The sequence below is a fragment of the Podarcis tiliguerta genome (genome assembly GCF_965153285.1).
Source record: "Podarcis tiliguerta genome assembly, chromosome: 3".
Lineage (NCBI taxonomy): Eukaryota > Metazoa > Chordata > Lepidosauria > Squamata > Lacertidae > Podarcis > Podarcis tiliguerta.
Window position 1 is genome coordinate 36,169,400 of NC_139536.1, and position 13,383 is coordinate 36,182,782.

Here is a 13,383-nt window from a genome sequence, read left to right on the forward strand (position 1 = left end):
ACTTTTGCATGAATTCATCTGTTTCTTGGCATAAGGTTGATTGCCTCTGAATATATTGCTGCCAAACTCAGCATGAGGATTCCCAATGTGTATGTGAGGTGTGGAGGGTGGTCTTTGCCAGACACCATTTTGATTGTGACTTTGCCTATTTTTGGTGTAAGTTTGGCTGTCTTTCAATATATTGTCACCAAACTTGACAAGAGGATTCCCAAGGTGGAGGCGGTACTCTTCATTGACATTTGGACTCTGTGTGCCATTTTGAAACAAGACAGCAGACCAAAATGTGACTTAGGTGTGACTTAACCCGATTATTGGTGTGACAGGTCCAAACTCACAACTTATACTATCCAGCTAAAAATCACAATGTTTTGGGATTTCTTAGCTTCCTGAGTAGTTCTGGGCACTCTTTTAGTGATATCATAATACTAAACTTTCTCAGTGCCAGAGTTTTCCACTAGGACCCTAAAACCAATTTCCCAAGTAACTGTTAAGTTAGAGCACAAAACCATACTTTGCACATTGTGCTCATTAGCATTTAACCGTTCAATTATACACGTGTGTTTAGGATCATAGACTACATCTCATTCTGTTTCTTGGTCACCTACAATTCCCCAAGTTTCCACAAAAAAGGGATTATGAAAGTGCTGTGAGAGCGGTAAGGCAATAGGGCTCCAGAATTCTTTAGGAAAAGTTTATCAAGTGATACCATAGTGCTTTAAAAGTATGATGTGCGCATGTGGCTCATGTCTCTCCAACAAGCTGCCGTTGCGTTGCTCAGCCAAACTCCACCACCACTCCCAACCAAAGACAACACTTGCACATAGATTTGGGTCATTCTCTGACCCCCTATGCGAACCTAGCCAAGGACTACCTCCTTGACCTTCTTCTTCATGGAGAAAAATGTCTCACACCGTCACAAATGAAAGAGGCTGTTAGCTTTGTTTCCCCATCTTAGAATATTCGTGCTGCAAATGGGCTGTCTATAAGCTTCTAAAGCAAGAGGTAAAAGAATGGGCATCCCTGAAAGGATTTTGACAATATTGCTGTGGATAAACCAAATGAGGATCAGTAGCTGGTCTTGCCTTTTAAAGTTATCCTGCTTTTTCTACATTCTAGGCTTATCACAGATGATGTCTCCATTACTAGATAACTGCAAACACATGCATGCTCCATGAGAATCAGTAGCACAGGCTTTTGAACACTTGCTTTTTAAAAGAAATAGTGCATAAAGAAGGTATCATGGTTTTAAGTTTTATATACATACTGATTTTTTATTAGTGAAGTACAATAAAAGCGTGGCCTGAAATTCTGGAGGTTGACTTCCTTCCAGTATAGCAGCTTAAATTCCACAGTAAAACTGAAGCACTTTTCTTATCTTGATGCTCTATTTCTGTCATTTACTTTGGTGCATTACCACCATACTTGAGGCTGGTACGCGGCCTGTGGAAAAAGTCAGAAGTTTACATCAAAGACAGGAGCTAACATAAACCCACATCAATCAGAAAGTAAAGAGGTAGAAGTTCTACAACAAAATAAACAAGTTCAGCACATTAAATGGAATGAAGTTGTTGCATAGCATGGCAGGAGAGCTCCGCGACTTTCTTCTCGAATGCATGAGAAACCTGGCATTGACTTGAAAATGGTTACCAAGATTGTAAAATACTGTGCCTATAGTGCTTTCAGTGTCCGGGCTGGAATTTTTTAGCTAACCATTTTTTATGATCTGAATTAACATTTACTGCTTCCGCTTCCCTGAAAAAGGAACAGTGTCGCAATCTGCGAAGGACGGGGTTAAAAATCACCTGCTTTGCTGGGGATTCTGGGAGTTGTAGGAACAGAGATTTCGTCCTAGGCAAGCGGCGCTGCTATAGGTGGAAGGGATTGCATGACGCGAGGTGCCCTAATTTGCATGGCTGGTCACTATTGGCCAGAGATTCAGGGAACCTCGTTCTCCCTGTCGCGACAGCTAGACGCTTGTAGATTGGGTTTAGGATCCACTCCGGGAAGCAGTTCGTCTCCAGAGCCTCATCATGTCCGAGCAAGGGGAGCCCGCCGGCCTCACCGATGAAGCCGCCTTCAGTGCCTGCTCCGACCCTCATCCCAGCACGAAGGTAAAGCGAGGAGATGATTTTTTAATGTGTGCATATATAAAGTGGGAGGAAGGGTTGCTTTTTGTAGGGGGCGCAGAATTGCAAAGCGTAGGGAAGTTGCATTAACTCATTGCAAGGGGATCTCTCCCTCTCCCTTTGTAAGCGGAGTGCAAAAGAGACGGGCTGGGTTCTCTTTTCGGGCTTGGAGATACAGAGCCGAGGCAGGGCCAGCCAGCGATCGCCTTTCACCCGAATATTTGCGTGGCTGAACTTTAGCGCCGTGACCCGAAGGATCATATCTCTCCCGGCATGCTTGAGCTCGCCGGCCATCGCGGTTTAGAGTCTCTGTGCGATCTGTTCTTGGTGCGGAGCTGTAGTTTTTCCTGGGAGAGTATATAGCGAGATCCTTTATTCCACGTTTGCCTTGCTTTAGCTGTCCGTCTCTTACAAGCGCCCAGGCCTCTGCATTTCCATTTACTTCGAAATGCCCTACTAAGTAAAGCACAGGGCAATGCTACTGCACACGCTTTACTGAGAAATAAGCCTCGTTGAGTTTGTGTAGGATTTCAGCATAACTCGTGTGAGGTTGTGGCCTCGCTTGGGCTGCACACTGAACCCATTAATAATTCCCCTTCAACACAGTAGGACCGTTGAGAGAACCTGCTTGGGAATAGTACTGCTAGTGGCTTTAAAATACCATTTATTGCAATGCCTTTGCACGCATAGAAATAATCTGGAATAAAGACACTGTACTTCAGGCAAAGGCAAACTCAGGCCTCCAGATGTTTTGGGACTACAACTCCCATGATCCCTAGCTAACAGGACCCGTGGTCAGTGATGATGGGAATTGTAGTCCCAAAGCATCTGGAGGGTCAGTTTGCCTATGCCTGCTGTACTTGAATCCCAATCAAAGCATTTTGCTCAGTCCCATTTGTTTCTGTGTCGGACAGAGTTTGACTGTTATTGCGCAGACATATGTATTTTAAAAACCATTCTGGAACCGTTGCATCTGCAACCCCAGTTTAAAACACAGGCAATTCCCAGTTTGCACAGGGATTAGGTTCCAAGGCAAGTGTGTGTGTGTGTGTGTGTAATTTATTTTCAATTTTAAAAAATCCAATATATGCCATATTGTATCAATACCAGATTACCCCACACATTTTTCATTAACATTAAAAAATAATCAAGAAGAACACTTTTTTTACACACCCCAAATCCCCAGACTTCCCCTCACCCCCCTCTTCTGGTTCTTTAAATAAACCAAATCATCTTACATTCCAGATCCCTTTACCCAATTTTCCAGCTACTAAACAATTAAACTTGTGGTGTACAGCACAGATGTTTTAAACTTTCAGACCATTTTATACATTACACATCAATGCTTTCATGCTATTTCCCCTTCTAATTATCCTTACTGTTGCTTTTTGCAAGCATCTAATCCATGTCTGCTGATGCCCCAATTTATTTACAACCCCTGGCCCCTAAATAAAAACCATTTTCCAGATTGTTATCCATTCTTTTTTTCCTACTTTGGCATATTTAAATCTCCTCTGAAAATGGCTTCCCATTAGGACAATTCCCCATTTCAGCCCTTCTTCCTTCCAAATTTCTCTCTGTCTCCACAGTTGTGATTTCACCCTAATTTCTCTAACTGTTTCCTGTCTGTACTCATATTAAAGCTCCTTAAAGTCTCAGTTGTGTTTATTGAGCCAACTTCAAGCTTCTTCCTTCTTTTATTCCTCCCAACAGGAAATCTTATAATCCTCAGCAAAGCTCTTCGTATACCGTAGATTTCGGGGTATAAGACGGCTTTTTAACCCCGGAAAAGAGGTTTAAAAGTCGGGTGTCGTCTTATACGCTGGGTATGAGCGGCGCTGAGCAGATGGATTTTGGTGGCTCATCAACAGACACTTGCCATAAGTTTTTAATAAAATAAGTTCTCTTACTTGCACCTTTTCTCCATGTAACATAATTTATCCAGAAATCGAAGGGTGGACCTTCTGTTTTAACCCTTCATGTATCGCCAAATTTAGTCTAATTAAATCCAAAATGATTCTTCAATCAAAATTGTAGAAGTTGCAAAATTCTCCTTACCCTCTTATTTCAGCTTGAATCTGTTTAGTTGAGAATCTCCTGCTGACAATAGGCAGCTCAAAGCTTCGTTCCACAGAGTCGCATTGCAGCTGAGAGTTCGCTCAACCTCTCTCCACTCCCCCCCCCCCCCCCGCTTGCCCTTTGGCAGTGGTTTTTTGGGGGGAGATTTGGCGCTCTGCCAGGCCGCTTAACACTCTGCACACCTTTGGAGGCATCTTGCCATGGCGCACTCACCTCTAACCTCTCTGGGCTCGGGTCTGTCTGGAGCTCAGACCCGCGCTCCCTATTCTGTCGGCAGGAAACCGGAAGTGAAATTGAGTATATTTGAAACACCACTGGAAATGCTTGCAAACACCCTCTAAACCTCTGGAAACCCTTAAAAAACCTTTTGAAAAAACAGCAACACTTGCCAGACATCACAATCTCTTCCTTCAAACCTCCTTGCTCAAAATTATTCAAAAACCAAATTAATCAATTTGAGATGACTTCCCATGTACTGGGTTTCAGGTTACAAAGTTCTTATTTCTTCCTGCTTTCATAATCTTAATTAATCCAATAACAACAGTTCTGGTCTTAATCCTTTGTTGACAGCCACTGGTTTCTTGATGTTCATTCATAGTTACATGTTTAATAAATTTTATTTCTGCAAGCGGAATTTGTATCCAATAAATTTCCCGTGTGAGATGTTAATTCCATTTGCTTCTTCATTTTCCCTGCTGTAATCCGATCATAAAAGGCATCTATGCATCTACATTTTCACTTTTTTTCCTCCACTCAGAAGTTATTTTCACTGCATCACTGCGCCATCTTAGTTTGTCTGAGCGAAGGTCTGTTCTTGCCACAACTCTTACCTACTTCAAAGTGGTGTACGGACTCAATTCTTGGATGTGGGCTATACATAACACCTTTGTTTCCTAATAATTCCTAATAACAGTTTCAGTTAGTTCTGAATTAGTGAACACGTTTCTCCTCAGAATTGGATAAAATAAGTGTGTACCATTTATGCTGCTGAAATCTCATAAATCCCTTTCCCCATTTCTTTATATAATTTACTTTCTGAATGGTCTGAATTTATTTCAGAGAGTGTTTAAAATAGAGACTTTGTTGTTCAAATCAAATGTTTGTGTTCCTCCGCCACCTCCACAAAGATCTCAGCTGAGTGGTAATGTTTTTGCCACTGGCAATAGTAAGTGGAAAGCCCCAAAACAGGGTGTTTTGGGAACAGGGCACTGGCAGCGTTGGATCTAAAACATTGTGGGTCCTCTGAGAGGCCCAGTACTTAAGGCCTCTCAGTAATGCCAGCCTGGAGCTGTTGCAGTGAAATGGTAAGAAAAGCCGTCCCTTTCTGCCCTTGCTGGCCAAGGTGGCCGTGTTGGGGATTTGGCAAAGGCTCTTATTTCTCTGCTCCTCCCCCTCCCCAAGTTTTGCTTGCATTGTAACAAAGCAGTCTTATGTCTACTTATTCACAAATGAGTCTTACTCTAGGCAGTGAGGCTTACTCTTTAATAAGTATGTTTAGGATTGTAGCCTTTCACTTTAACTACATAATTTGTTCATCTGGCACTATTCACAGAACAGTAATAATCTTGAAGGCATTAACTGTATAGTTTCTGTACAATTTACGTTTTGTATGTGGAGCTCGAATTAACAAAATCATTCAAGTAAAAGCTACATTCCAGTGTTGAATGCTGTTCATGGTTGACAACAGTTTAACAAATTATATATTTCTGTAGGATTTTCTGCTACAACAGACGATGCTCAGGGTAAAAGATCCCAAAAAGTCTCTGGAATTTTATACTAAGGTTCTCGGAATGACGTAAGTACCAACTGAATTTTTTGGCTGGCTCTTTTTTCTCTCATTAGCGTCTCACAATCGTCTGTTCTAAACTGAAAGCCTGCCAGTCCTGTAAGGATACGAGATTGGAGACATAATTGCATGACCTGCTTTTAGCGTGGCTTAAGATACAACAGATTTGAACAAGAATGTATGCGAAGTACGAGCAGGCCAAGGCTGAACTGATACTACCCTAGCTGGTGCCTTTCCTGGGAAAGTCAGAGGCTCACTATGTCAGGTTCCTACTGGAAGACCGGACAAAAGCTAGAACGTTGGCAGTGGCAAAGTTTTTATCGGTGGTTGCAAGAACAAACGAGCCCTATATTCTAAACAAAGTGCTTGATTAACCTGGAGGTAGGCTGTATGAACTCTGTATCGATTTGTAATGTTTTGTTGGGTCTCTGGACCGTAATAAAGATTGTTGTTGTTGAACAAGAATGTTTCTAAATATTTTGTGTTGGTGATACAGAGCTTAAAGTGGGACATAAAAGTTCTGCCGCTCCTAGAACTGTGAAGTGATCCACACCATGGTGAACAAACTGCTCATCTACCTGCCCCACCAACTGGTAGAAACTGGTTAGAGATTAGAGCTTGGTAATGTTGCCTGTGAAACAGCATTTCTGAGTAGAAATTACATGCCCTGGTGATTCTGAGTTCTCTCCACACCATGGAATTCTGTTTGCTGCTAGAAGGAGCAATGGGAGGTTGGAGAGGCCCTGTACTCTAGATCAGTGTTGGAAATTAGCCATGTGCCAGGAATGTAGTTTGGGTCCAATTATGCCCATGTGGTGATCTCTGGATGCCAAACTGATGACTGATGAAAGCAAAATGTCACTTAGAGAAGGATCTGAAATCTTTTCTTTGATGCCTGAATTTGTTTTATACTGATGTTTTAATGTGTTGTAAATGGCTTTGAGATTTGTTCTTTAAAATATAAAGTGGTACAGTGGATTCTCGGGTTGCAAACGTGATCCATGCGGGATGCACGTTCGCAACCTGCAGCGTTCGAAACCTGTGTCTGTGCATGCGCGGGTTGCAATTCGGCACTTCTGCGCATGCGCAAAGCGCGATTTAGTGTTTCTGCACATGCGCGACCGCCGAAACCCAGAAGTAACCTGTTCCGGTACTTCCGGGTTTTGGTGGTCCGTAACCCGAAGAAACGCAACCTGAAGCGGCTGTAACCCAAGGTATGACTGTATAGAAATGAAATGAATAATAGCAATAACAATAACAATAACAAAACTTTCTGAAGAAAAAAAGGCACCTAGACATAGAGCCTCATTGGTGGTCGGTTTGGATTGCTGTCCAAGTAAGCATGCCGAAAAAACACGCTGTGCACTTTTTAAAATTAAAAGGCAAACAGCCCCAACTATTTGTTTGCGTCTTCTTGCCTATGGCATACACATGGGACATAGTACTGTATTGTCCTATAAATGGCAGTGGTGAGAGTATCATGTTCTGCATTTCTGGCAGTCTTGTTATAACTATGAAGAACAACAGTAAATGTTGACTTTTTAGACTACAGTAATTGAGTGCGTTAGTCTTCTGCAGTAAAAACACCAAATTACCTTGTGGCACTATAAAATAGATTATTGCCTAAATTTTCTTTTCTTGTCTGCAAAAGCTTGCATCATCATAAATTTGTTACCCTTTAAGGTGCCACATGGCTTATATTTTCTAAATGTTCATAACCTTTTTGACATGAACATGAGAACTTGATTACAAAACTTAGAATGTCTTTGGTGAGTGTGTTATCTGTCTGCTTTTCTCACATAAATTTAATTTCAATATGTTTATGTTCTAGCCTACTCAACAAGTTTGACTTCCCTGCTATGAAGTTCTCCCTCTACTTCTTGGCTTACGAAGATAAAAATGATATTCCAAAAGATAAAAAAGAGGGAATTGCGTGGACTCTGTCTAGAAAGGGCGTATTAGAACTGACGCAGTGAGTGTTAAAACTTGTGTTCTGTAAATCATGTTTTTTCCTTGTATTTTGATTATTCTGCTGGTTATTAATATAGTTGAAGCAGTGTTTGACTTTCTTGTGAGCAGAGTGCCTTTCTTACACACCAACTAGCTTTAGGTGTTCAGCTAAACCCTCCTGCACATTCAAACTGGAGTGGACTTTCCCAGATTACACCTGAAATACAGAAGTAGCAGCTCCAGAATGAAAATTACCTCCTGGCAAATGTTTAGTCTGCAAAGTTTAGAATGTGGCAAGAGGTACAGAATTGTTTGTGACAGCAAAGAAGTTGTGTTCATTATACAAACTCTGCTTCTCAAAGCTTATGCTTGTCACTTAACACTGAAATAAAATGCACATATTTGGCATATGTTGCAAATCATAACAAAATCTATTTTGGTGCTTGTCAGTATGTCACCATATGATGCTAGTGTGAAATGAAAGCATATCCAGAATGTTTTGACTAAAATGTTAGGCATCATTAGATGCTAAGAATAAATCCTAATATATTCTTGTCACTTAACTACAACAAAACTCCCTCTCAAATGTCTAGTATAGTGTACAATATGGCTGGAAGCAGAGCATTGATTAAATAATAGACTGAACTTTGCCTACACCTTCCCTTATTTCGGTGCTAGGACAAGCTTGTTTGTCGCTCTCTGAAATTGCATTTGAGACTTTTTGATTTGGTGTGCTTTTTCATACGGGAAACTTTTTTGTGATTAATGAAGGGGCAGCACTAGAGAGTGGGAGCAATGCCTGAGATTGTACTTACTGTTTCACTACTATCGCCCCCCATCTACACTATGCATTTGAAGCAGTATCCTGGAATCTGTAGTTTGTAGTAGATGCTGAGAGTTATTAGGAGACACCTATTCCCCTCACAGAGCTACAGTTCCCTGAGTGGTTTAAACAGTCAGTCTTTCTTCCCAGGGAAACTTTGGGAACCTCAAAACATGGTGAAGTTCCGCACAAGAAAATGGTCAGTTGATCTACATTGCTTCTGTCAGGCCAGTTTCTGACAAAAAGTTTACAACATTTGCCAGCTCTTTCTCAAGTTATGAAAAAGAGCTGTTTGTCCTCCAAATTCCTTCTAGGTTCTTATGGTTGTTTTTTTTTCACACACCTATCCTGGAATTCCATTCCATTATACTTCATAGTGCCTTTTTTGTCATTTCCCCCCACATCTGCTCTAGCATTTCTACGATGCAACTGGTTTTTGATGCTGATTCTTCAGTCTTCCATCTTCTTGGCCTTAGTTTGCTTTGAGCAGAACATAATTACAAATATAAAATGGTTCTAATATTTGTCAATGAAGTGAAAAGACTTCTTTCAATAAAATGGCATTTTCAAGTGAATAATGTTATATTAATACCATCTTAATCCATGACTTAATATTTGTTTAATATTGATTCTAATAACTTGGAAAGGTTTGTCATTTTATCTGTTCATGTTGTATATCCCTGATGGCTGGTCTCTTCTCCTCACAAGCACTGTTAAATGTTCTCTTTTGCTATTGTTATAACTGTGTTTATCACGATGCATTCTTATTTTTGTTTTTATTCTCTTTCCCTCCCACATCCCTCTCCTTCTTTTCTAGTAACTGGGGCACTGAAAATGATGAGAGTCAGGCTTACCACAATGGCAATTCAGATCCCCGAGGATTCGGTATGTTGTAAAGCGGGGGTGGTTAGCCTCTTTGGGATCAAGGGCTGCATTGACCCATGGTCAGTCTCTTGCGGCCAAAGTGTAAAAGTGGGAATGGTCAATTAAAAAGGATACATTCTGCAGGGTAGGGCTGGGGGTCATGGAAATCACTAAAACAATTTGGAATCATAGAATCACAATAGGATACCAGCAAGAGTGGTCAGTAAAACTAAGGGGGGGGGTCTTGGAAGGTCACAAAAAGAGATTTTAGTATTACAATGGGTAACCTAAGGGAGTAGTTGGTAATTTTTAAAAACACTTTTTAAATTGGAAAAATTTGCCTCGGTAAAAAGCCTCTTGGGGGGAGGGGCAGATGCAGGCTGTGGTAAGTCACCTCTGTTGTAAAGAAAGCTGATGTGGGTATTGCTCACATTTCTTTTTCTTCCCGTGAATTTCAACAAAACCTGTCTTAACTAGTAGATGCCAAGAACGTAGGTATAATCCAATTCCAGAGTTTTCACCAGGTTTTATAGACTAAAAGCTAATTGGGGTAATTGAACTTATTATAAAGGCAGAATAACTGGATTCATAATTACTTCAGAGAATTTGGCACAAAATCTTGAGAGCAATTTCTACATCTTGAGGAAGCAGCAGCAGTTAAGGGTGTGTCTTGAATAAATGTGTGGATCCGGTGCACACATTATTCTGCATCTTTCTCTTTCTGACGCACAGCCCTTTAGTAAGTGTTCCTCCAGGGAGGAAAAGAGTGCCATTTTCCTGAAGGTGCTCCAACTCTGATGGCAGTGACTCATAAACTGCAGACAATAGTGCTTTATTTCAGTTAAAGTTGTTTTTTCAGTTGTGTGTGCCTTGTTGCCGTTACCCTATCCCCCGTGCCCTACCGGTTTGGTTTGTCATGGGTGTTATTCCTGTCACATCATAGAGCTAGCCACAGTTGGAATGCCTGTTTTGATGGAAAGGTGACATAAAGCCAACTTAGATGGCTTTCCCCATCAGAAAGGGATGGGGAACCTGTGACCAGGTGTTGTTGGGACTGACTTTCATCATCCCTCATTGTCGGCCATGCTGACTGGGACTGATGGGAAGGCCACTAGTCCTGATGGGTATGTGCTACCTCCAGGATCATCAGCATGCATCTAAATATGTGTTGCTGTGGTCCAACTGTGTGAGAAGGATGTGGGATGTGATGATGTGGGATTCCCCATAGGCTTCACAGCTCATTAGCCACTGGGAACAGATGCTGCGCAAGATAGGCATTGGGTCTAATTTAGCAGGGATCACTCATAAACAAATGTTTGATGAACAAACTATGAAATCCTCTCCCCCACACAAAAACCATCAACCATTTAAAATATGAACTGAGGATGGCCAGCTTCTGCATTCTGTTTTCCTGTTGTTGTTGGGTCTGGAAGCATATTTTCCCACAACATACCCCTGCGTAAGAGGTCAGATATCAACAAGCGCTTCACAGTGATTGTCTCTGTGTACTCTGATGTAGCTCGGATTATGCATGCAATACCGTCCCCAGAGGACCGTAACGTACATTTATGCTATGGTATAAAATAACTCTGGTATATTAAGTACACTTTCTACATTGTAACAAAAAAACTGATTTGCAATTGAGTTAAGAAAAGAAGGTTTTATTCACATTTGTATTAAAAGCATCATTGCCTTTGGTTACTTTGTTGTTTTTCAGGTCATATTGGAATTGCTGTTCCTGATGTAAATGCAGCTTGTAAAAGATTTGAGGAGCTGGGAGTGAAATTTGTCAAAAAACCAGACGATGGTAAGTCTTCGGTGTAAATAGTGGTTCTCAAATTGTAAGTCAGCATGTGTTTGTTTACTTGTGTGCTTGCTAAACTAGCTTTAGAGGCATGAAACAAGAATTTGTTGAGGACTTCTTCTATTAAAACTTATAAACTATATTTCTCTTTTGTAGGTAAAATGAAAGGACTTGCTTTTATCCAGGATCCTGATGGCTACTGGATTGAAATCCTGAATCCGAACCATATGATAAATATAATCCCGGTTGGAAATACTGCGTAGTGATCTTGCCATCAAGAGACTGAAAATTCTTAACAATGTCCTCCTGATTTAACAAAAAGTTGTTCTAGTCATTCGCCAAATGATAAACAAATAGGAATAAACAGTATTCCCTTTCCCCTTGCTATGTCTGCAAAGGTAGGAGATGGGAAGCTTCCATTTCTAGCTTGTGGTGAGCTATACTTTGCCATTTTGACAATGCAGGAAGCTATGGTTTGCCACCCACAAACTTGGAAGTGTAAGCTTCTAATAGCTTTTCCTAATGCACGAACAAATGCAAGGAGGATGCATATGAATGAGGCTTAGCGCTGCTTATTTTCATAAGAAAAGGCTATGGTTTGTGCTGACTGTATTTAAGAACCCACACGGTGGTGTGCCCTTCCAAATGTACAACAGATAAACTGTGATTTCAAGCTGTTTATCTTCTTTTGTCTTTAATCTGCACATTTCACAAGTTCTTTCCTGTCTGCACAGAGCAGCAGCATTTTGAGATGGAGCAACAGTCATAACTGGTTTATCAGTGGTTTGTGAATTCAGATGTAATGGCAGACAATAATTAGTGCAAACCATGATTGAGCCTCTCACAAGTGCAAACATTTTTTAAAAGAAAATCCCATAGTTTGCCATACTGCTTAAATGTAGCCCGTATGTTTTGGAATTAGTTACTTGGTTTATCCTACACAGAAATAATTGTAACCTTTTCGTAGGTGGCCACATTTTGTAGTATATTATGGGCAGATTCTTATTCTTAGTAAATTTTTAGTTTTGGTATGCAATATGGCTGCAGTTGGATTATTTAAACATGCTGGCAAAATACAAGACTGTTTCGATCTTTCATGTTTTATGAACTGGAAGCAAATACTGAAGTCTTGCTCCTTTTCTCTTTGATGGTGGCAAAGCTGCATTTGTTGAGGATTTTCATCATGACCCCTTCATGGGTGTATAAGACTACTTCAGCTGCAGTTACTAGTGATTAAGGCCCATTGAACTCGTGAGATATGCTTCTGAGTAAGACATATATAGAATTGCACTGTTAGTCTGCATTGTTCCTGAATCCTGTTGTTGCTTTGTGCCTTGAACCCAAGTGCACAAGTTACTATGAATGAAATGGCAGCGTGCAGTTAAAGATGAACAGACAAGTACTACACTTACGGTATGAATGCTAGTTACAAGTGCTTGAAGTGGGGTAGGATGCCATCCTACTTTTCAGGCAGACATGATTCACTTTGGCTTAGCCATCCCATTTTGTTCCTCTCCCACTTCGTGCACTGCTGTACATCACACCCACAGTTGCCCTTCAGGAGCTAGGTGGCATGATACGTATTTTCTTCTTAATATCAATTTTGTCTTGGTATACAGTAGTTCTAACATAAACTAAAGCCTAGATGTCTGAAATGTTAATGTACCACCTGTTGTGCTCTTTACCTGTCTTCGGTGGGTTTCTAGTTGTTTCCAAGCTCTCCCAAGGTTTACAAAACTGACACATGAACTAGTTGGTCTTCATCAGTGTTTAAATTTGTATTGACACATTTAGACTATGCAATCCACACTTTGCTGAATAGCCCTGACTCAACTGCCTTTGTTAATTGGGGCATTGTTAGCAGCACTTTAGATCTCCTTTTGGGATTAACCAACCTTGAGTGCAGTGTTGACATCAAATAATAATAATAAACATATTTTCAAGTTAAAAA

General features: G+C 40.8%; 1 protein-coding gene across 1 annotated transcript; it reads left to right on the forward strand.

Annotated features, from left to right (window-relative positions):
• The first annotated feature begins 1,121 nt into the window (after positions 1–1,121).
• On the forward strand, positions 1,122–13,383 carry GLO1 (glyoxalase I). Its single transcript, XM_083434593.1, has 6 exons — positions 1,122–2,111; positions 5,918–6,000; positions 7,823–7,963; positions 9,582–9,649; positions 11,346–11,435; positions 11,589–13,383. The coding sequence occupies exons 1-6, from the start codon at positions 2,031–2,033 to the stop codon at positions 11,693–11,695; spliced, it is 570 nt and encodes a 189-aa protein (XP_083290719.1). The 5' UTR covers positions 1,122–2,030; the 3' UTR covers positions 11,696–13,383.

What these genes read in the sequence shown, in the direction of transcription:
- GLO1 (XM_083434593.1), top strand. Translation starts at nt 2,031, where the DNA reads ATGTCCGAGCAAGGGGAGCCCGCCGGCCTCACCGATGAAGCCGCCTTC. An exon ending in ACCCTCATCCCAGCACGAAG is followed by an intron (nt 2,112 to 5,917) that starts GTAAAGCGAGGA and finishes ATATTTCTGTAG; the next exon opens with GATTTTCTGCTACAACAGAC. An exon ending in GGCGTATTAGAACTGACGCA is followed by an intron (nt 7,964 to 9,581) that starts GTGAGTGTTAAA and finishes CTTCTTTTCTAG; the next exon opens with TAACTGGGGCACTGAAAATG.